Here is a 22,498-nt window from a genome sequence, read left to right as displayed (position 1 = left end):
CGCCATTCTTCTTCTAGTGTTGCTAGTGAAGCTAGTGAAGTGCGATGTGAAATGGACCGTGGTCGCCTTTCTGTATCTCATTCCTCTTTAAAAAAATCGACAGTTACAAACATTAATCATATGAAAAAAAGGGTGATTCCTCCTACTTCAGATGAATGAAGAGGGCCAGATAAGGGGAATGCATATTATTTCATCCAACAGTTTTGCCAAACCATGTGATTTTCAATTCTGAAATTACAAGTAACAATACCAAGTCGATGTACAAAGAGGGTAACCAGAGCTGGGGGCTATACTCTCAGAACCTCGATACGTCGCCGGATGAGCATGAGAGAGAGCGAGGCGGAGACAAGGCCGCCCGAGGCGGCCGGAATAACACCGCCGTTCCCTCCATCCGCGCCGGATGGAATCGCAGGGGAGTCGCATCTGGCCAATCCGCGATCTCCAGGCATCCCAGCGGCGGTGCCTTTGGGAGGAGACGGAGGGTCGACGAGATCGGACGGCGCGCGGAGAGATCAGCCGCACGGCGCGATCGGGCTTGGAGAAGGAAGATGGACACAATGGCAGGCGCTTTTCTCCGACGAGGCGGATCCGGGCGTCTGGATCGACGGACGGCTTCGATTCACACCACACTTGCGGTGGTTGGTTCTTTTAGATCTGGAGAACGATGTCCTCGCCGGTGACTATCTACCGGACGGCGACATGATTGAGGTAGGATTGAATTTCAAACTTGATGTTTATGACGTCGTTGTTGGCGAGTGTGTGCAGCTGGATTTGCGAACGAAGACACCGGCGATGATTGATCTGACGGAACCGGAGGTACATGCACGACCGGGTGGACGTTTTTGGGCACTCTTGGAGAGTGACGACGAAGATCAGGTGGACTGCCACATCCCCACCGCCACCACGGTCACCGGAGTGCCTTTGACCTCACCGGATGTTCATCCATTGTCGGCAACCAAGAGCACAAGCGATCGGCGTCGTTCAAAAATTTCAAATTCGAAGTCAGTTATGAAGCCATGGATCGGCGTGATTCCTAAGGTGATGAGAGAACCTGTAACTTTGTCTGATTTTTTGCCGGATAATTGGACTCTTGTCACGCGGAAGAAGAAGAAAGGCAACCTTTGCCGGCCGCCGCCGCTGCCAAGATCGCCGGTTGTGCGATCGGCGAATACTGTTCGAGCGGCCAGACGGGCTCGTTTGAATGCAGTATTGGGCTGTGGGCCTGAGCTGGATAGGGTTTTGGGTGTGGCGACGGTCGTGGGTTCTCATGGTGCGGGCGAGGCCCAACCAGAGGCCCAAGCCTCGCGCAGCCCAGTGCGGACGTACGTGCATGAATTACCCTCGACAGTCCATCCATCGATTGTGTCTAGGGCTTGGAGTCCAGGATTTCCTTCGTTGGGAACGGGACGGGCGAGGAGGATCTCATCGGCCGCCGGCATGGCTGGTCGCGGTTTGCCACCGTCCAAGCGCGGGCCACCTACCACCGCTGCCGCCCCGGCTTCTGGCGGAGCTGGTCGTGGCGCTCTGCCGACCGGATCGAACGCGGCGGGCGCGGCAGCCCGTGCAGCACCGAAGGTCGCCGTTGCTGCTGGTGTTGGCCGCGGCACCTCGGCTCCTGGCCAGACCAGTAACACTGCTGCGGCGGGAGCGGTCGGACGTACAGCCCAGGGCGGCGGTGGTGGACGGGGTCTTGCACTTCCTCCAAGGCAGATGGCAACGGGACCGGTGACAACAGGGGTACAGCCTCCCGCCGGGGCTGCTCGAGGTACCCAGCTCTCTGAGCGACAGGGGGGCGTTGTGCCCAAGAACAACATGCACCGGTCGGACGAAGTGGCGCAGCCACCGGCCGCCAAGGCGCTGGCCCTAGGAAGGGGTCGTGGCGGGCAAGGGCGTGATGGATACACTGGTTACATCAGGGATTCTCAGAACTACAACCGATACGGTCAGTGGGGAGATGACGGCTATGATGCTTATGGTGAGGGGCTGCACCGTGGATCTTCGTCCGGTGGCGGCCGTGGGTATAACCGGTACAATCCCGATAACACGGGACATTTTCAAGGTCCACCGGGTAATTTTGTGGAAGGTGTAGCCGGACCCAAGGATCGATTCCAAGGTGGTTATCGTCGCGGTGGGAGAGGGAGAAGACCACCACCGCCTCGTCATTACCCACCGCCACCACCGCCTGCTTCGGATATGCCTTCCGAGGAGGAGCTTGAGCATGCAGCTGAGGGGGTGGGTGGCACATCCACGCTACCCGCGGTGGCACTGGACACGGTTCGGGCTCTCGCAGCAGTGAAAGTTCCGGTGACTACAGGAGGTGTGAAGCCTAAGGATGGTGCGTCTGATAAAGGGTCGGAGAAAGCGGAGGGTGAAAAGCTCTCTAAATGGGCAATTAAAAAGAAAAAGTTGCCCTGTTATAGATGTGGTGAACCGGGTCATTTTGTGGCAGAGTGTACGAATGATCTTTGTGATTATTGCCTCTGTTCCCAGCATGTGACCGGGGAATGCCCTCTCCTTTCCGGTCCTAAGCCTGGCATTAATATCTTTGGGGTCTGCTGTAAGGAATTGATGTTCTTTGAGACCCCGGAGGTGGATCCTCTACCACAGATGATATTGAGCTCCTTCCCGGCAGTTATCAGAGTTACTAATGGTCAGTTGACCGAGGCGCAGATCATCAGACAGCTACGTGAGCTAGTGCCGGGTAATTATCAGTGGCACCTGGAGCAGTTAGAAGGCCCGTCTTACAAGGTTGACTTTCCCACTAAAGAGGATCAGATGCATGTTCTTAAGTGGGGTCTATGCAGAGTTACGAGCACAAACACTGTTATCGCTTTCGACGAGTGGAAGCAGGAGGATCCTGAGGGTACACCTTTGGAGAAGGTGTGGGTTCGTTTCTATGGAGTGCCACCTAAATATGTAAAACATTTTCTGATTGCTTGGAGTTTGGGTGGTTTGATTGGTAAGACAGAAAAGGTGGACATGCCTTTCACTCGCGCACATAACGCCGCGAGGCTTTTGGTCAGTGTTTTGGGTGTTGAGCACATACCAGATGTTCTCAGATGGACACATGCTGGTGTCACTTATCTACTAGAGCTTGAGATTGAGGATACTGCGGTTTCCGAGGCTGGAGATGAGACACGGGACATGGATACTACTGAGGGGGGCGATGCACCCGGGGACCAGGAGAAGGGGCCCGATGACACTATGCCGGAGTCGGACAAGGGGCCTGTTACACAGTCTGATAAGGTAGATAGTTCTACCAAAGAGGCGCACACGTCCACCACTCCGATGAACACGCTTCGCTTTGGTTCTTTTGTATCGAGCTCCGCTCCTAGCCGGTTATGGAGCACCAGGGTCGAGACAGACGACCCGACGGAGCTTGAGCTGCCACCAGTGCCGCGTCTAGTCGGCAATGTGACGACCACGGAGCCTACTCCCGGTGCGATGGTGACTGCTGTTGGGATGGCCGCAAGTTTGGGAGACCCTGGGCAGGAGGTCTACCACACCCAGACACCACTGCCTGACCCTTCGCCGGTGGGAGGGGCGCCTGGACAGGAGTTTTATGTCGTGCCTTCCACTTCTACGCCTCCGGCCGAGTTGGGGGTGAGATGCAGGCAGGAGCTCCGTGTTGTAACCCCTCTGCAGGTTGGCACCGAGCAGGGTGGCCGAGGTACGACGACTTCCACGGGTGATAAAAGGGACGAGATCTGTGAGCAGGCGGCTCCACGGTCCTCCTTCCCCTCGTCACCCACACCGGCAGTTCACTCCACCACGCCCCTTCCTCCTTCACCGACGATACCGGAAGGGCGTGGGAGTCCTGACTGCACCCCGCGCGAGAGGACCATGGAGGAGCTCATCGCTTTTGGTGGGATTACGGATCTGGTGACGGCTGGCAGGCGTGTCAGCAACCGGATCCAGGGACAGCCGGATGCGGATGACTTTCAGCTAGCGCGGGCCAAGAGGGCTGCCATGCTTCATCATGCCGAGACTACTGCAGGTACCTCATTTGATATAAGTTGTTCAATTTTACACTTTTCTGAGAAAGAGTTAGTTGATAAGGCAAATTACTTAGGCATTTCTTTGGGATCAAATGAAACCGAGGTCGTCAAATCCGTTAATGATCTTTTAGACACGGAAGCGGAGAGAGCTTCCGAGATCATTCGTAATCTTGCCTCTATCCAACCTATGAATGACAATGACATGAATAATTTAGGTATTAACGATCTTGCCAATATCTGTAATAATCTCTTGCCTAGTGTCGAGACTGAAGATGAGGAGGAAGTTGAGAACACCGATACAGTAGAGCCTTTCTTGACGGAGGAGGGAGTGTCTGTTATGGATAATAATATCGTTCCAGAGGGTGTTGGGGAGAAGCCCAAACGACCCTGGAAGAGGAAATTTTATCCCACTTCGGCGGTACGCAGAAGTCTTAGAGTTAAACTTAAGAAAAAAATTCCATGATGACTTATGAAAGGACTCTTTTGGAATAGCAGAGGTCTAGCAGACTTGGCTAAACAAAGATTCTTAGCAAAGACAACATTAGAACATCACTTAGATTTCGTTGCACTTTTGGAAACTGGACGAGATAATTTCACATCCCAATTCCTTCGAACCCTTTCCAGTGGTATCGACTTTGATTGGCACATTTTACCACCTAGAGGAAGATCCGGCGGGATTTTACTAGGAGTACGGTGTGAAACGCTAGAGGTGCTTAATGTGGTGCAGGGAGATTTTTCGGTTAAATTCAGGGTGAGATCGAAATTGGATGGGTTCCGATGGTCGCTAGTTGCGGTATACAGGGCAGCACAACCTGAATTTAAACCTGATTTTCTTGCTGATTTAGTGCGGATTTGTGGAGATGAAAATCTGCCACTACTAGTCGGGGGGGGGGGGGATTTTAACATAATCCGGAGAAGAGAAGAAAAGAATAATGACAATTTCGATGGCCGGTGGTCTATGATGTTTAACATGATTATCGAGAGCCTCAATTTGAGAGAAATTGAGCTCACCGGTAGACAGTTCACATGGGCCAACTCGTTACCTGTTCCGACTTATGAAAAGCTGGACAGGGTACTTGCTAGTGTGGAGTGGGAACAAAAATATCCGTTGGTGACGGTTCATGCGATGCAAAGAGCGATCTCGGATCATACACCACTCTTTCTAGATTCGGGAGAGGCCACACATGTTGCAAAAAAATACCTTCTCTTTCGAGCAAAGCTGGTTTGAGCGAGAAGGATTTATGGAGATGATTGCACGTGAATGGGCCAGGCCGGTTACGGGAAGGACACATATTGAGAGATGGCAAAACAAGATTAGACATCTCCGACAATTTCTGAGAGGATGGGCCAGGAATGAGAGTGGGATTTATAAGCAGAAAAAAGAACGTCTAACACAACTAATTGAGGCACTCGATGTAAAGGCTGAAAGCACTCTTCTTTCAGTTAATGAACATCGAACCAAGTCCGAGGCTGAGCAAGCCCTGCGTGCTCTCCTGAGAGAGGAGGAGCTCAAGTGGGCGTTGCGTGCGAAAACGCTTAAGGTTGTCCAAGGCGACGACAACACACAATTCTTCCATATGGTTGCAAATGGTAAACACAGGAAGAAGAAAATCATACAGCTTGAACAGGACGAGGGAACAATAGTGGGGCATGAAAATTTGAAAACGTATATCTCCAACTATTATAAAAGTCTGTTCAGACCTCCTAATACTTCCACGGTGTCTCTTGATGAGTCTGTGATTGATGATATACCTCAAGTACAGGCAACGGAGAACGATGTTCTCTCTGCACCGTTTACTGAAAAAGAAGTTCATTTGGCCATAACTCAAATGAAGTCGAATAAAGCACCAGGACCAGATGGGTTTCCAGCTGAATTATATAAGAAATGTTGGCATATCATTAAATATGATCTTATGCCTATGTTTCATGATTTTTTCGATGGCCATTTGGAGTTGTTTCACCTAAATTTTGGTACGATAACGTTATTACCAAAGAAGAATGAGGCGGTCCGGATAGAACAATTTCGACCCATTTGCCTGTTGAATGTGAGTTTTAAAATCTTCACAAATGTTGGAACCAATAGATTGACACAAATTGCTCATTCGGTGGTTCAACCTAGTCAGACAGCTTTCATGCCGGGACGACACATACTCGAAGGAGTAGTTGTCTTACATGAAACTCTTCATGAGATTCACTCGAAGAAACTAGATGGGGTTATCTTAAAAGTGGATTTCGAGAAGGCTTATGATAAAGTAAAATGGCCTTTTCTTCAGCAGGCAATGCGCATGAAGGGTTTTAGTGAAACCTGGAGGCACCAGGTGGATACTCAAGTCCAGAAGGATAGTGTCGGAATTAAGGTGAACGATGACATTGGTCACTATTTCCAGACGCATAAGGGGCTGAGACAAGGAGATTCCATGTCACCCCTGCTGTTCAATATTGTGGCAGATATGTTGGCCGTCATTATTGGCAGGGCCAAACAACATGGTCAAGTAGAGGGTCTAGTTCCTCATCTAGTTGATGGAGGGGTTGAAGGAAATATGCCCTAGAGGCAATAATAAAGTTATTATTTATTTCCTTATAATCATGATAAATGTTTATTATTCATGCTAGAATTGTATTAACCGGAAACATAATACATGTGTGAATACATAGACAAACAAAGTGTCACTAGTATGCCTCTACTTGACTAGCTCGTTAATCAAAGATGGTTATGTTTCCTAACCATGAACAATGAGTTGTTATTTGATTAACGAGGTCACATCATTAGTTGAATGATCTGATTGACATGACCCATTCCATTAGCTTAGCACACGATCGTTTAGTATGTTGCTATTGCTTTCTTCATGACTTATACATGTTCCTATGACTATGAGATTATGCAACTCCCATTTACCGGAGGAACACTTTGGGTGCTACAAAACGTCACAACGTTACTGCGTGATTATAAAGGAGCACTACAGGTGTCTCCAAAGATAGATGTTGGGTTGGCGTATTTCGAGATTAGGATTTGTCACTCCAATTGTCGGAGAGGTATCTCTGGGCCCTCTCGGTAATACACATCACATAAAGCCTTGCAAGCATTACAACTAATATGTTAGTTGTGAGATGATGTATTACGGAACGAGTAAAGAGACTTGCCGGTAACGAGATTGAACTAGGTATTGGATACCGACGATCGAATCTCGGGCAAGTAACATACCGATGACAAAGGGAACAACGTATGTTGTTATGCGGTCTGACCGATAAAGATCTTCGTAGAATATGTAGGAGCCAATATGGGCATCCAGGTCCCGCTATTGGTTATTGACCGGAGACGTGTCTCGGTCATGTCTACATTGTTCTCGAACCCGTAGGGTCCGCACGCTTAAGGTTACGATGACAGTTATATTATGAGTTTATGCATTTTGATGTACCGAAGGTTGTTCGGAGTCCCGGATGTGATCACGGACATGACGAGGAGTCTCGAAATGGTCGAGACGTAAAGATTGATATATTGGAAGCCTATATTTGGATATCGGAAGTGTTCCGGGTGAAATCGGGATTTTACCGGGTTACCGGGAGGTTACCGGAACCCCCCGGGAGCCATATGGGCCTTCATGGGCCTTAGTGGAAAGGTGAAAGGGCTGCGCGCCTCCCTCCTTCCCCTAGTCCTATTAGGACTAGGAGAGGTGGCGGGCCACCCTTCTCCCTCTTTCCCCCTTTGGGGAATCCTAGTTGGAATAGGATTGGGGGGGAGTCCTACTCCCGGAAGGAGTAGGACTCCTCCTGCGCCCTCTCCTCCTGGCCGGCGCCCCCTCCCCCCTTGGCTCCTTTATATACTGAGGTAGAGGCACCCCAAAGACACACAAGTTGATCCACGTGATCTATTCCTTAGCCGTGTGCGGTGCCCCCTGCCACCATATACCTCGATAATACTGTAGCGGAGTTTAGGCGAAGCCCTGCTGCTGTAGTACATCAAGATCGTCACCACGCCGTCGTGCTGACGGAACTCTTCCCCGACACTTTGCTGGATCGGAGTCCGGGGATCGTCATCGAGCTGAACGTGTGCTCGAACTCGGAGGTGCCATAGTTTCGGTGCTTGATCGGTTGGATCGTGAAGACGTACGACTACTTCCTCTACGTCGTGTCAGCGCTTCCGCAGTCGGTCTGCATTGGGTACGTAGACAACACTCTCCCCCTCGTTGCTATGCATCACATGATCTTGCGTGTGCGTAGGAAATTTTTTGAAATTACTACGAAACCCAACAGTGGCATGCGAGCCTAGGTTATCTATGTTGATGTTATATGCACGAGTAGAACACAAGTGAGTTGTGGACGATACAAGTCATACTGCCTACCAGCATGTCATACTTTGGTTCGGCGGTATTGTTGGACGAGACGACCCGGACCAACCTTACGCGTACGCTTACGCGAGACCGGTTCCCTCGACGTGCTTTGCACAGAGATGGCTTGCGGGCGACTATCTCTCCAACTTTAGTTGAACCAAGTATGGCTACGCCCGGTCCTTGCGAAGGTTAAAACGGAGTCTATTTGACAAACTATCGTTGTGGTTTTGATGCGTAGGTGAGATTAGTTCTTACTTAAAGCCCGTAGCAGCCACGTAAAACTTGCAACAACAAAGTAGAGGACGTCTAACTTGTTTTTGCAGGGCATGTTGTGATGTGATATGGTCAAGGCATGATGCTGAATTTTATTGTATGAGATGATCATGTTTTGTAACCGAGTTATCGGCAACTGGCAGGAGCCATATGGTTGTCGTTTTATTGTATGCAATGCAATCGCGATGTAATGCTTTACTTTATTACTAAACGGTAGTGATAGTCGTGGAAGCATGAGATTGGCGAGACGACAACGATGCTATGATGGAGATCAAGGTGTCGCGCCGGTGACGATGGTGATCATGACGGTGCTTCGGAGATGGAGATCACAAGCACAAGATGATGATGGCCATATCATATCACTTATATTGATTGCATGTGATGTTTATCGTTTTATGCATCTTATCTTGCTTTGATTGACGGTAGCATTATAAGATGATCTCTCACTAAATTATCAAGAAGTGTTCTCCCTGAGTATGCACCGTTGCCAAAGTTCGTCGTGCCCAGCCACGTGATGATCGGGTGTGATAAGCTCTACGTCCATCTACAACGGGTGCAAGCCAGTTTTTGCACACGTAGAATACTCAGGTTAAACTTGACGAGCCTAGCATATGCAGATATGGCCTCGGAACACGGTGACCGAAAGGTCGAGCGTGAATCATATAGTAGATATGATCAACATAAACGATGTTCACCATTGAAAACTACTCCATCTCACGTGATGATCGGTCATGGTTTAGTTGATTTGGATCACGTAATCACTTAGAAGATTAGAGGGATGTCTATCTAAGTGGGAGTTCTTAAGTAATATGATTAATTGAACTTAAATTTATCATGAACTTAGTCCCTGATAGTATCTTGCTTGTTTATGTTGATTGTAGATAGATGGCTCGTGCTGTTGTGCCATTGAATTTTAATGCGTTCCTTGAGAAAGCAAAGTTGAAAGATGATGGTAGCAATTACACGGACTGGGTCCGTAACTTGAGGATTATCCTCATTGCTGCTCAGAAGAATTACGTCCTGAAAGCACCGCTGGGTGCCAGGCCTGCTGCTGGAGCAACACCAGATGTTATGAACGTCTGGCAGAGCAAAACTGATGACTACTCGATAGTTCAGTGTGCCATGCTTTATGGCTTAGAATCGGGACATCAACGACGTTTTGAACGTCATGGAGCATATGAGATGTTCCAGGAGTTGAAGTTAATATTTCAAGCAAATGCCCGGATTGAGAGATATGATGTCTCCAATAACTTCTATAGCTGCAAGATGGAGGAGAACAGTTCTGTCTGTGAGCATATACTCAAAATGTCTGGGTATAATAATCACTTGATTCAATTGGGAGTTAATCTTCCGGATGATTGCGTCATTGACAGAATTCTCCAATCACTGCCACCAAGCTACAAGAGCTTCGTGATGAACTATAATATGCAAGGGATGAACAAGACTATTCCCGAGCTCTTCGCAATGCTGAAAGCTGCGGAGGTTGAAATCAAAAAGGAGCATCAAGTGTTGATGGTTAACAAAACCACTAGTTTCAAGAAAAAGGGCAAAGGGAAGAAGAAGGGGAACTTCAAGAAGAACGACAAACAAGTTGCTGCTCAGGAGAAGAAACCCAAGTCTGGACCTAAGCCTGAAACTGAGTGCTTCTACTGCAAGCAGACTGGTCACTGGAAGCGGAACTGCCCCAAGTATTTGGCGAATAAAAAGGATGGCAAGGTGAACAAAGGTATATGTGATATACATGTTATTGATGTGTACCTTACTAGAGCTCGCAGTAGCACCTGGGTATTTGATACTGGTTCTGTTGCTAATATTTGCAACTCGAAACAGGGACTACGGAATAAGCAGGCACTGGCAAAGGACGAGGTGACGATGCGCGTGGGAAACGGTTCCAAAGTTGATGTGATCGCGGTCGGCACGCTACCTCTACATCTACCTTCGGGATTAATATTAGACCTAAATAATTGTTATTTGGTGCCAGCGTTGAGCATGAACATTATATCTGGATCTTGTTTAATGCGAGACGGTTATTCATTTAAATCAGAGAATAATGGTTGTTCTATTTATATGAGTAATATCTTTTATGGTCATGCACCCTTGAAGAGTGGTCTATTCTTATTGAATCTCGATAGTAGTAATACACATATTCATAATGTTGAAGCCAAAAGATGCAGAGTTGATAATGAAAGTGCAACTTATTTGTGGCACTGTCGTTTAGGTCATATCGGTATAAAGCGCATGAAGAAACTCCATACTGATGGACTTTTGGAACCACTTGATTATGAATCACTTGGTACTTGCGAACCGTGCCTCATGGGCAAGATGACTAAAACACCGTTCTCCGGTACTATGGAGAGAGCAACAGATTTGTTGGAAATCATACATACTGATGTATGTGGTCCGATGAATATTGAGGCTCGTGGCGGATATCGTTATTTTCTCACCTTCACAGATGATTTAAGCAGATATGGATATATCTACTTAATGAAACATAAGTCTGAAACATTTGAAAAGTTCAAAGAATTTCAGAGTGAAGTTGAAAATCATCGTAACAAGAAAATAAAGTTTCTACGATCTGATCGTGGAGGAGAATATTTGAGTTACGAGTTTGGTGTACATTTGAAAAACTGTGGAATAGTTTCGCAACTCACGCCACCCGGAACACCACAGCGTAATGGTGTGTCCAAACGTCGTAATCGTACTTTACTGGATATGGTGCGATCTATGATGTCTCTTACTGATTTACCGCTATCGTTTTGGGGTTATGCTCTAGAGACGGCCGCATTCACGTTAAATAGGGCACCATCAAAATCCGTTGAGACGACGCCTTATGAACTGTGGTTTGGCAAGAAACCAAAGTTGTCGTTTCTTAAAGTTTGGGGCTGCGATGCTTATGTGAAAAAGCTTCAACCTGATAAGCTCGAACCCAAATCGGAGAAATGAGTCTTCATAGGATACCCAAAGGAAACTGTTGGGTACACCTTCTATCACAGATCCGAAGGCAAAACATTCGTTGCCAAGAATGGATCCTTTCTAGAGAAGGAGTTTCTCTCGAAAGAAGTGAGTGGGAGGAAAGTAGAACTTGACGAGGTAACTGTACCTGCTCCCTTACTGGAAAGTAGTTCATCACAGAAAACTGTTTCAGTGACACCTACACCAGTTAGTGAGGAAGCCAATGATAATGATCATGAAACTTCAGATCAAGATACTACTGAACCTCGTAGATCAACCAGAGTAAGATCCGCACCAGAGTGGTACGGTAATCCTGTTCTGGAAGTCATGCTACTAGATCATGATGAACCTACGAACTATGAAGAAGCGATGGTGAGCCCAGATTCCGCAAAGTGGCTTGAAGCCATGAAATCTGAGATGGGATCCATGTATGAGAACAAAGTATGGACTTTGCTTGACTTTCCCGATGATCGGCAAGCAATTGAGAATAAATGGATCTTTAAGAAGAAGACTGACGCTGATGGTAATGTTACTGTCTACAAAGCTCGACTTGTCGCAAAAGGTTTTCGGCAAGTTCAAGGGATTGACTACGATGAGACCTTCTCACCCGTAGCGATGCTTAAGTCCGTCCGAATCATGTTAGCAATTGCCGCATTTTATGATTATGAAATTTGGCAGATGGATGTCAAAACTGCATTCCTGAATGGATTTCTGGAAGAAGAGTTGTATATGATACACCCAGAAGGTTTTGTCGATCCAAAGGGAGCTAACAAAGTGTGCAAGCTCCAGCGATCCATTTATGGACTGGTGCAAGCCTCTCGGAGTTGGAATAAACGTTTTGATAGTGTGATCAAAGCATTTGGTTTTATACAGACTTTTGGAGAAGCCTGTATTTACAAGAAAGTGAGTGGGAGCTCTGTAGCATTTCTGATATTATATGTGGATGACATATTGCTGATTGGAAATGATATAGAATTTCTGGATAGCATAAAGGGATACTTGAATAAAAGTTTTTCAATGAAAGACCTCGGTGAAGCTGCTTACATATTAGGCATTAAGATCTATAGAGATAGATCAAGACGCTTAATTGGACTTTCACAAAGCACATACCTTGACAAAGTTTTGAAGAAGTTCAAAATGGATCAAGCAAAGAAAGGGTTCTTTCCCGTGTTACAAGGTGTGAAGTTGAGTAAGACTCAATGCCCGACCACTGCAGAAGGTAGAGAGAATATGAAAGATGTTCCCTATGCATCAGCCATAGGATCTATCATGTATGCAATGCTGTGTACCAGACCTGATGTGTGCCTTGCTATAAGTTTAGCAGGGAGGTACCAAAGTAATCCAGGAGTGGATCACTGGACAGCGGTTAAGAACATCCTAAAATACCTGAAAAGGACTAAGGATATGTTTCTCGTATATGGAGGTGACAAAGAGCTCACCGTAAAAGGTTACGTTGATGCAAGCTTTAACACTGATCCGGACGATTCTAAATCACAAACCGGATACGTGTTTACATTAAACGGTGGAGCTGTCAGTTGGTGCAGTTCTAAAAAAAGCGTCGTAGCGGGATCTACATGTGAAGCGGAGTACATAGCTGCTTCGGAAGCAGCAAACGAAGGAGTCTGGATGAAGGAGTTCATATCCGATCTAGGTGTCATACCTAATGCATCGGGTCCAATGAAAATCTTTTGTGACAATACTGGTGCAATTGCCTTGGCAAAGGAATCCAGATTTCACAAAAGGACCAAACACATCAAGAGACACTTCAACTCCATCCGGGATCTAGTCCAGGTGGGAGACATAGAGATTTGCAAGATACATACGGATCTGAATGTTGCAGACCCGTTGACTAAGCCTCTTCCACGAGCAAAACATGATCAGCACCAAAGCTCCATGGGTGTTAGAATCATTACAGTGTAATCTAGATTATTGACTCTAGTGCAAGTGGGAGACTGAAGGAAATATGCCCTAGAGGCAATAATAAAGTTAATATTTATTTCCTTATAATCATGATAAATGTTTATTATTCATGCTAGAATTGTATTAACCGGAAACATAATACATGTGTGAATACATAGACAAACAAAGTGTCACTAGTATGCCTCTACTTGACTAGCTCGTTAATCAAAGATGGTTATGTTTCCTAACCATGAACAATGAGTTGTTATTTGATTAACGAGGTCACATCATTAGTTGAATGATCTGATTGACATGACCCATTCCATTAGCTTAGCACACGATCGTTTAGTATGTTGCTATTGCTTTCTTCATGACTTATACATGTTCCTATGACTATGAGATTATGCAACTCCCGTTTACCGGAGGAACACTTTGGGTGCTACCAAACGTCACAACGTTACTGGGTGATTATAAAGGAGCATTACAGGTGTCTCCAAAGATAGATGTTGGGTTGGCATATTTCGAGATTAGGATTTGTCACTCCAATTGTCGGAGAGGTATCTCTGGGCCCTCTCGGTAATACACATCACATAAAGCCTTGCAAGCATTACAACTAATATGTTAGTTGTGAGATGATGTATTACGGAACGAGTAAAGAGACTTGCCGGTAACGAGATTGAACTAGGTATTGGATACCGACGATCGAATCTCGGGCAAGTAACATACCGATGACAAAGGGAACAACGTATGTTGTTATGCGGTCTGACCGATAAAGATCTTCGTAGAATATGTAGGAGCCAATATGGGCATCCAGGTCCTGCTATTGGTTATTAACCGGAGACATGTCTCGGTCATGTCTACATTGTTCTCGAACCCGTAGGGTCCGCACGCTTAAGGTTACGATGACAGTTATATTATGAGTTTATGCATTTTGATGTACCGAAGGTTGTTCGGAGTCCCGGATGTGATCACGGACATGACGAGGAGTCTCGAAATGGTCGAGACGTAAAGATTGATATATTGGAAGCCTATATTTGGATATCGGAAGTGTTCCGGGTGAAATCGGGATTTTACCGGGTTACCGGGAGGTTACCGGAACCCCCCGGGAGCCATATGGGCCTTCATGGGCCTTAGTGGAAAGGTGAAAGGGCTGCCCACAAGGGCTGCGCGCCTCCCACCTTCCCCTAGTCCTATTAGGACTAGGAGAGGTGGCCGGCCACCCTTCTCCCTCTTTCCCCCTTTGGGGAATCCTAGTTGGAATAGGATTGGGGGGGAGTCCTACTCCCGGAAGGAGTAGGACTCCTCCTGCGCCCTCTCCTCCTGGCCGGCGCCCCCTCCCCCCTTGGCTCCTTTATATACTGAGGTAGAGGCACCCCAAAGACACACAAGTTGATCCACGTGATCTATTCCTTAGCCGTGTGCGGTGCCCCCTGCCACCATATACCTCGATAATACTGTAGCGGAGTTTAGGCGAAGCCCTGCTGCTGTAGTACATCAAGATCGTCACCACGCCACCGTGCTGACGGAACTCTTCCCCGACACTTTGCTGGATCGGAGTCCGGGGATCGTCATCGAGCTGAACGTGTGCTCGAACTCGGAGGTGCCATAGTTTCGGTGCTTGATCGGTTGGATCGTGAAGACGTACGACTACTTCCTCTACGTCGTGTCAGCGCTTCCGCAGTCGGTCTGCGTTGGGTACGTAGACAACACTCTCCCCCTCGTTGCTATGCATCACATGATCTTGCGTGTGCGTAGGAATTTTTTTTGAAATTACTACGAAACCCAACAGGGGTGTCCATTCTACAATATGCTGATGACACTATTCTTTTCATGAAACATGACATGGCTAAGGCACGTAATATGAAACTCATCCTCTGTCTATTCGAACAATTATCTGGCTTAAAGATCAATTTCCATAAGAGCGAGGTGTTCTATTTTGGGAAGGCCAAAGACGAGGAACATACTTACAGACAATTGTTTGGATGCGAATTAGGTGCTTTACCATTCAGCTACTTGGGTATTCCGATTCATCACCGTAAATTATCTAACAAAGAATGGAAATGTATTGAAGAACGAATTGAAAAAAAACTCAGCTGCTGGAAGGGCAAGTTGATGTCATATGGGGGTCGATTAGTTCTGATCAACTCAGTACTAACTAGTATGCCCATGTTTTTACTTTCGTTCTTCGAAATTCCGAAAGGGGTCCGAAAGCGACTTGATTTCTTTAGATCTCGATTCTTTTGGCAGTCTGATGAGGCCAAGAGGAAATACCGTCTCGCGCGATGGGATATCCTTTGTCGACCTAAAGACCAAGGGGGTCTCGGTATTGAGAACTTGGAAACTAAGAATAAATGTCTATTGAGCAAATGGTTGTACAGGTTAGGGACAGAGCCGGAGGGCATGTGGTCTCAAATCCTGCGCAATAAGTATTTGCACTCGAAAACGCTAGCCCAGACTACCATCCGACCAACTGATTCACCGTTTTGGAAGGGACTTATGAGAACGAAGGATCTGTTCTTTCGTAGGGTCAAATTCTTGGTTGGCAATGGGATGTCAACTCGATTCTGGGAGGATACATGGTTAGGAGAGACACCTTTGGCCTTACAATATCCTACCATTTACAATATTGTGCAACGTAAGGAAGATTACGTAGGTATCGTCCTTCAAACTATTCCCTTAAATATCCAATTCAGACGTGCGTTAGTGGGTGCGAGATGGACAGCCTGGATGCACTTGGTTCGGAGATTGATTGAAGTTCGACTCTCCGACGTGCCGGACTCTACACAATGGAAGTTAACTAAAAATGGGATATTTACGGTGAAATCCTTTTATACGGATTTGATTAATTCTGGTCCCCTCTCAAGGTCTCTTCATATATGGAAGATTAAAGTTCCTTTGCGGATTAAGATTTTCATGTGGTTTGTCCACAAGCAAGTAATACTCACAAAGAACAACTTACTTAAGAGGCGATGGGTAGGCAACTCGCGGTGTTGTTTTGTGCTCAAGATGAGACAATACAACATTTATTCATTGAATGCCCACTTGCCAAGTTACTTTGAAGAACGATTCATATAGCTTTTAATATTAATCCCCCAGAAGATATTGCGTCTTTGTTTGGGACGTAGTTAGCTGGGGTTGAACAGATCACGGCGGCTCGTATTAGGATTGGAATATGTGCGTTACTATGGGCTATATGGAACTGCAGAAATGATATGATTTTTAACAGACAACACAACTTAACTTTTTTGCAGGTTATCTTTAGAGCTACAGCTTGGATCCGTACGTGGTCCTTACTCACTCCTATGGACTTCAGGGAGCCTTTGATTACTGGGTGCAACCAATGGAAGATGGTAGCTCGGGCTATATTCAACCGGTTCGGATGGCGGTCGCATAACAGGATAGAGGGCTAGAGAGCTTGTCCTTATTATCACCGTATCGGTTGTTTTATTTTTTAGGCCCTTTATTTTTTCATATCTTTGTGATATGACTTTGCTCCGTTTACGAGCTGTAAGACCTTTATGTTAATACTTTCTGAATTTTTAATAAGAGGGCCGCATGCATCATCATGATGCAGAGGCCGGGGGTATACCTCCATTTCCAAAAAAAAAAAGTCGATGTACAAATATATAATTTCCTGTCATCCAACCATCTATCCTCGAAGTCTACACAAAAATACAAATACACAGGCCAAATATATAATTTCCAACATACGAGAGTGGCTATATAGCTTCATATATTCTTTACTGTGCCACAATAATCATGCAAGTCTTGAAGACTGATTTCATGAAGGGGTCTGAGCATGAGCCCTCGGTGGTTTCTATTTGTTAGTGCCTGATATACCTGCTGCATTGTTGGCCGGGCTTTGGGCTTGATTTGCAGGCAAGCAAAAGCCACCAAGGCAACCAAAAAGACATCCTTCTCATCAGTTGTTGACGGTGCTGTGACGCGTTGATCCAGGATATCTTGGAACTCCCCTGGCTGCTCTGTTCGGCAAAAGAATGGAAGGAGCAGATCACCTGGGTGCCTTCCCATCACAACTTCCAGGGCAACCACGCCGAAGCTGTACACGTCGCACTTCTCAGTCAAGACCATGGTAGATGACAACTCTGACAGAAGAAACAAAATAAAAAATCATCTCTATATCAGATCAGAGACTTTATTTCTTCTCTCTTTTAGAATCACATTTCATATAAAATAAAGATGCATTAAGCCCATGTAAGTACCAGGGGCTATGTAGCCACATGTCCCTGCAAAGATAGTGCCCCAGCTTGAGCAACCGTGCTTCAGCTTCTTCGCCATGCCAAAGTCCGAGACATAAGCTTTATAATCGATGTCCAGAAGAATATTGCTGCTTTTTATGTCCCGGTGTACAATAGGATCTTCGCAGTCATGGTGCAAATAGGAGAGAGCTTGAGCTACGTCTGTCACAATAGAAATTCTGTTGGCCCAATCCAACTCCTTTGCTAGTTCTTGTTCGTCCAAAATGGATAATAAGCTTCCCCTCTCGATAAGGTCGTACACAAGGAATTTGCATTGGGAGTGTGAACAGAAGCCGTACAACTTGACAATGCATCGGTGCCTGATTTTCGTCAGTACTTGGCATGAAATGTTCCCTCATCGTTCTGTTCTTCCATTGAATGGAGGAGCTTGACGGCAAAGATAAGCCCCCCTTCAAGCTGAACTCTAAAGACGGACCCATATCCTCCAATACCAATGCAATATTTCTCATCAAAATTTTCTGTTGCACTAAGTATGTCTTGGAATGCGATCTTCCCATCAAAATTCCATATGGAAAGCATATCTCCTGACTTGCTTTTTGCTTTGTTTTTTGGCAAATTTTAGCATGGTCCCTCTTACCTCCTCTTTTTACATGTGAGGTAAGAAGGTAAGAGTTAATCAGGCCATTAATTAATGAGATCAATGGCTCAGATCTATTTTATACTCTTACCTCTCATGTGAAAAGCGGGGGTAAGAGGGACCATGTTAAAAGGGTACCACGATACTTTCTTTCTTTCTTCTCCAACAAACAACCACGATACTTGCTATTGAGAGGCAATCGAAGGAAAAGGGTACCAAAAAGCCAAGGAGTACTGTAGTTGGATTTGGATGTTTTCTGTTTTGGTGTTCCATGTCGAGCTTCGGTGTTTTGCATGGTGTTAAGCCATATGAATCACCACATAAATCCATATTATGGTCAAATGAGATCATGCCTGCAGCGATAGAAGGAACTCTGCCAGCCAAACTGTTATATGACAAATTCAGCCTATACAGTCGATAAAGATTAGAAAAGGTCAGTGGGATGGCACCACTTAAACTGTTTTTACTCAAATCAAGCTCATATAGGTTAGAGAGATACCCTAGTTCTTCCGGTATTGGTCCTGTAAATAAGTTGTCAGCCATTCGTAATGAGCTTAAAAAGTGACAACGTCCTAGCCGAGAAGGAATTCTTCCTAAAAACTGATTGCTACTTAGATCCAGATTTGCGAGATGACCAAGAGATCCTAACTCTGGCGGTAATAGGGCATATATTTGATTGTTTGAAAGATCCAAGACTTCTAAACTTGTTAAATGTCCTATGCTTCCAATGGATCCTTTGGACAAAAGATTATGAGAGAGATCGAGGAAGGTTAGTTTAGCACAATTACCTATGGATGGTGGGATAGATCCATCAATAAGATTGAAGGACAAATCCAAGTATACGAGCTTGGCCAGAGCGCCAATGCTCGATGGGATTGGGCCCGAGAGATGGTTGCAAGCGAGGTCTAGATAGACAAGATCAGGCAAGTATGCAAAGTGCAGCCTATCCAACCTGCCAACATTGACGATGTTCCACCCAAGCGAAATGTTGGACACAACCAAGGCAGCATCATCCTGGCCACGGCCACGAGGCACGGCGTTGCTGCAGGCAATACCGGTCCAGTTACAGGGGCTGGTTCCCTTTGTCCACGAGTCTATATCATGGGACGAAATGGTTAGCTAGGCTAGATTTCCATTGGAGAAGTGCCTCTGCTTCCCGGTCCAGTGATAAATACATAGAATATGAGGCACAAGAAAGGCGTGGCAAGGCAAGCAGAAGCAGCAGCTCAAAGGCAGGGAGAAGGCTCATGTTGTGCAGGTCTAATGTAAGGTGAAGCTCCAAAACACGGACTCCACTATGTACATTATATACAGCAATGTAATGGTGTTGACCGTTCAATTATGGTTTGCTGTAAGGTCTAGTGGAGCACATATATAGTTTTGTGATTTTGTTGACCGTTCAAAAGAAAGTGATGGCAGGTCATGTCGCGCTGCCGGCCATTGTGAAGAAGATTACCTTAAAGCACCGCGTTCGATCATTGGCCAGCTTTCTTTTTCGGCGAGACCTAGGCGTTGGCCGGCAGATCCTGAAGGTGGATCGGCCGGCTCAAGTCTTCTGAGCTGTCCGCAACGTACGTAATCATTGGATGCTATGCGCTCTCCGCGGTGTATTTTGCTTAGACTCCGGCTGATCCCTAAAATTCAAGAGAGACGGCTTTCCCCTCCCGTGGCGCTCCCGCGGGCGCCCCTGGGAGGGAACCCTAGCGCCGCCGCCCCCGTCCCTTCGCCCCATCCCCCTCCCTCGCCGCCGCCAGTGGCGTCGCCGGCCAAAGGCCGCGTGGCGCAGGCGGCGGTGGGGCGGCTCTCTCCCTCGGGCGGGTGGCGGTCGTCGCAGGGCGGCCTCCCCTGCTCGGTGGCGCCGGACACCGGCTTGCCTCTGCTCCGGCCTCCCTCCTCCACCCCGCTCCCTGGTGTCCAGCCGGCGTCGCCTCCTCTCCTCCTCCCCCCTCCACCTCGGCTTGTGGGGTTCCGGAGACCCGGGGGCGTGCTGGCGGCGGATCTGGCGCCCCCTGCCCAGATCCGGCGGGTGGTGGCGGTTGGCGGCTACTGGGGCGACTGGCGGCCCCTTTAAGGTGGTGGTGCTGCAGCCGGGGCTCATCCTCTCCGATGGGGTGGCTGGGCACCGGCTGGACCTGGTCAGGGCGTGGAGACGCGGGGGTTGTGGTGCGCGCGACCGGTCTCTTGCTGGATCCGGCCGGATCTGGCGTTGGGGGCCGGCCGACGGCGCGTGGAACTGGTGGTGCCTGCCCGGCGGCTCCGGCGCTTGGAGCTTGTCGGGCGACGCGGGTAGGGTAGCGGCTGGGCGTGGCCGCTGCTCCGGCCGTGGGCTGCAGCGTGGGGAGGTCCAGGTGGTGCCCTCCCGATGTCGTGGCTGCTTCACGGTGGTTCGGCGGATCTACCCGCGGCGGCGGCCGGCTTCTCCGGCGTCGGTTCGTGTGTGTTCAGGCCGTCTCGGCCTTGGCCCCATCTCCTTGTCGCCCGGGCATTACTCCCATCAAAGGGCTGGTCCTCTCCTAGTTGCGGTCTACCGCTCGTCTCGCGCCAAGTGATGCAGGACCGAGCTCGTCTCGCGCACGATGCAGCAAGACTGAGCTCGTCTCGCGCATGATGCAGCAGGACTGACCTTGTCCCCTTCTCGGTGCTGCAGAACCAAGCTCGTCTCGTGCATGGGCTAGCAGGACGGGCCAGTGGATGCCAGTTCTGGCCGACCTATCGGGTCTCAACACTGGGGGTCACCCAGGGGATGCGAAAGGTGGGACCTTTCCGCTCGTCTCTTTTGTTGGGGTTGCGGCAGGTCTCGGGTGAGGTGGTGTCAAGGTCTTGGATGCCGGGGCGGCGGCCCTGGTGGTGGTAGCGCGGTGCTCTTGGGAAAATCCCGTGCCTTGGTGCTGCCCGGTCATCATGGCCGTTTGGGCAGCGTGGTTGCCGGGGTGTGGCGTTCGATGGCGGTGAGTGTTGGCCGAGGTGAAAACCTGTTCTATCTTTGGACGGACCGGCGGCGGCGGAGATCGTTCCCTTCTTGAAGGCGTCGTCGCGGCTCTCATTGCCCATCATGCGGCTCCAGGGGAAACTCTGATCGTTGGATCGGGCGGTGGCGGCGCTCCGGTGTTGTACCCTTCTTGAAGGCGCCGCCTTGGAGCACATGGTCCGTCATATGTAGCTTCATCTCTTCGTGGTGCTAGTGCCAGGGGTGGTGTTGCTGCGCTCAGCGCCTATGTATCCTGCCCTGGGTGTGTGCGTGTGTTGCGGTGGTGTGTGTTTGTCTGAATGCTTGTTGTGATCGGTGCTTTATATATAAAGCAGGGCGAAAGCCTTTTTCGGTATGCACTCTCCGCTGCTTCAATTAGCTCGGAAAACTCCAATCAGGTCTCGGAACTCCTATCTCCCCAATAGAAGTGAAGTGCTAGCTTTTTTTCACGAGTATGCAAAGCGTGCGTATCTTTCATTGATAGAAGGAGTTGAAATGAGAATGCAAAGAGGGTACATCGCATGGCACAACCAAAGATGGCGTGAACATGGTGCCCGAAGCAGAGAGACATGGGATGCTCAACCTAAACAAGAGCTACAACACAGCGTTAAACTACCCAGATCAACAAAAACAACCCAAACTAAGACAATGCCCTAACACTCGGAATCTAGTACTAGACACGACATAAGCCAGCAAGACGACGCCTTCATGAAGGGGAACGGCGCTGTCTCATCCAAAGAACTAGATCTGGGGCTTACCCCGCGCTCGAAGAGGGGCTCGGAGAATAAGCCGTGGCAGTGCCTCCAGGAAGGGTACGGCACCCGCAGGTGTCACTGCTGCTACCCACATCAAGCAGGGATTTCGCCCTGGCCAATGTCCGAATGATCCCAAAGCCGTCGGGACTAGATCCAAAGACAGGAACATGTCGTAAGCTTGAGCCGCCATCACCGGAATGGGAGCTTTGCCACCGGAAGCGCAAGCACTGGACCGGGCTAGGGTGGGGTGAGGCAAGGGGTGGCGGTCAAGGTCGGAGAGGCGACGACATGATGAAGAGGAACCAACACACGGGATGCGAAGGCAACCGGCATGTCGACGAGCCAGGATCCGGAGAACGCAGACCTGGATCGACAAAGCCAGAGCCGTCAAACCACTAGTGAACCCAGGAAGCCGGAAAGAACGCAGCTTCCAGAGAAGCGGGGCCAAAACCGCTACGGGAGGAACCC

At 48.2% G+C, this 22,498-nt stretch overlaps 2 protein-coding genes and 1 pseudogene across 3 annotated transcripts; 1 reads left to right on the top strand and 2 right to left on the bottom strand.

Moving 5' to 3' along the window:
* The first annotated feature begins 223 nt into the window (after positions 1-223).
* LOC147989789 (uncharacterized) lies at positions 224-16,860 on the top strand. Its single transcript, XM_087514691.1, has 2 exons — positions 224-708; positions 16,702-16,860. Exons 1-2 carry the CDS (start codon positions 319-321, stop codon positions 16,858-16,860), a joined length of 549 nt encoding a protein of 182 aa, XP_087370817.1. The 5' UTR covers positions 224-318.
* A 319-nt stretch (positions 16,861-17,179) lies between these two features.
* On the bottom strand, positions 17,180-19,587 carry LOC125530886 (putative leucine-rich repeat receptor-like protein kinase At1g35710). 2 transcript variants are annotated; one of them, XM_087514736.1, is made up of 3 exons: positions 18,449-19,587; positions 17,674-18,300; positions 17,180-17,556 (listed from the first exon to the last, which is right to left on the bottom strand). In XM_087514736.1, the coding sequence occupies exons 2-3, from the start codon at positions 17,747-17,749 to the stop codon at positions 17,180-17,182; spliced, it is 453 nt and encodes a 150-aa protein (XP_087370862.1). In that variant the 5' UTR covers positions 17,750-18,300; positions 18,449-19,587. The 2 variants fall into 2 exon arrangements, with proteins under 2 accessions (XP_087370862.1, XP_087370894.1); XM_087514768.1 differs by having other exon boundaries at positions 17,674-18,269; positions 18,454-18,535.
* LOC147989788 (LRR receptor-like serine/threonine-protein kinase RGI3) lies at positions 18,655-19,556 on the bottom strand (annotated as a pseudogene).
* Positions 19,588-22,498: the final 2,911 nt, after the last annotated feature.

This window comes from Triticum urartu, chromosome 1A (assembly GCF_056163025.1).
Source record: "Triticum urartu cultivar PI428250 chromosome 1A, HENAU_Tu73, whole genome shotgun sequence".
NCBI classification, from domain to species: Eukaryota; Viridiplantae; Streptophyta; class Magnoliopsida; order Poales; family Poaceae; genus Triticum; species Triticum urartu.
The sequence above is the reverse complement of the archived record's forward strand: the minus strand, read 5'-3'. Positions and strand labels throughout refer to the sequence as shown.

Excerpts from the sequence above, each read along its gene's own strand:
- LOC147989789 (XM_087514691.1), top strand. The coding sequence starts at position 319 with ATGAGCATGAGAGAGAGCGAGGCGGAGACAAGGCCGCCCGAGGCGGCC. Across the intron at positions 709-16,701 it reads CGGACGGCGACATGATTGAG|GTTATCTTTAGAGCTACAGC; the intron begins GTAGGATTGAAT and ends ACTTTTTTGCAG.
- LOC125530886 (XM_087514736.1), bottom strand. The coding sequence starts at position 17,749 with ATGGCGAAGAAGCTGAAGCACGGTTGCTCAAGCTGGGGCACTATCTTT. Across the intron at positions 17,557-17,673 it reads ATGTGGCTACATAGCCCCTG|AGTTGTCATCTACCATGGTC; the intron begins GTACTTACATGG and ends TTCTTCTGTCAG.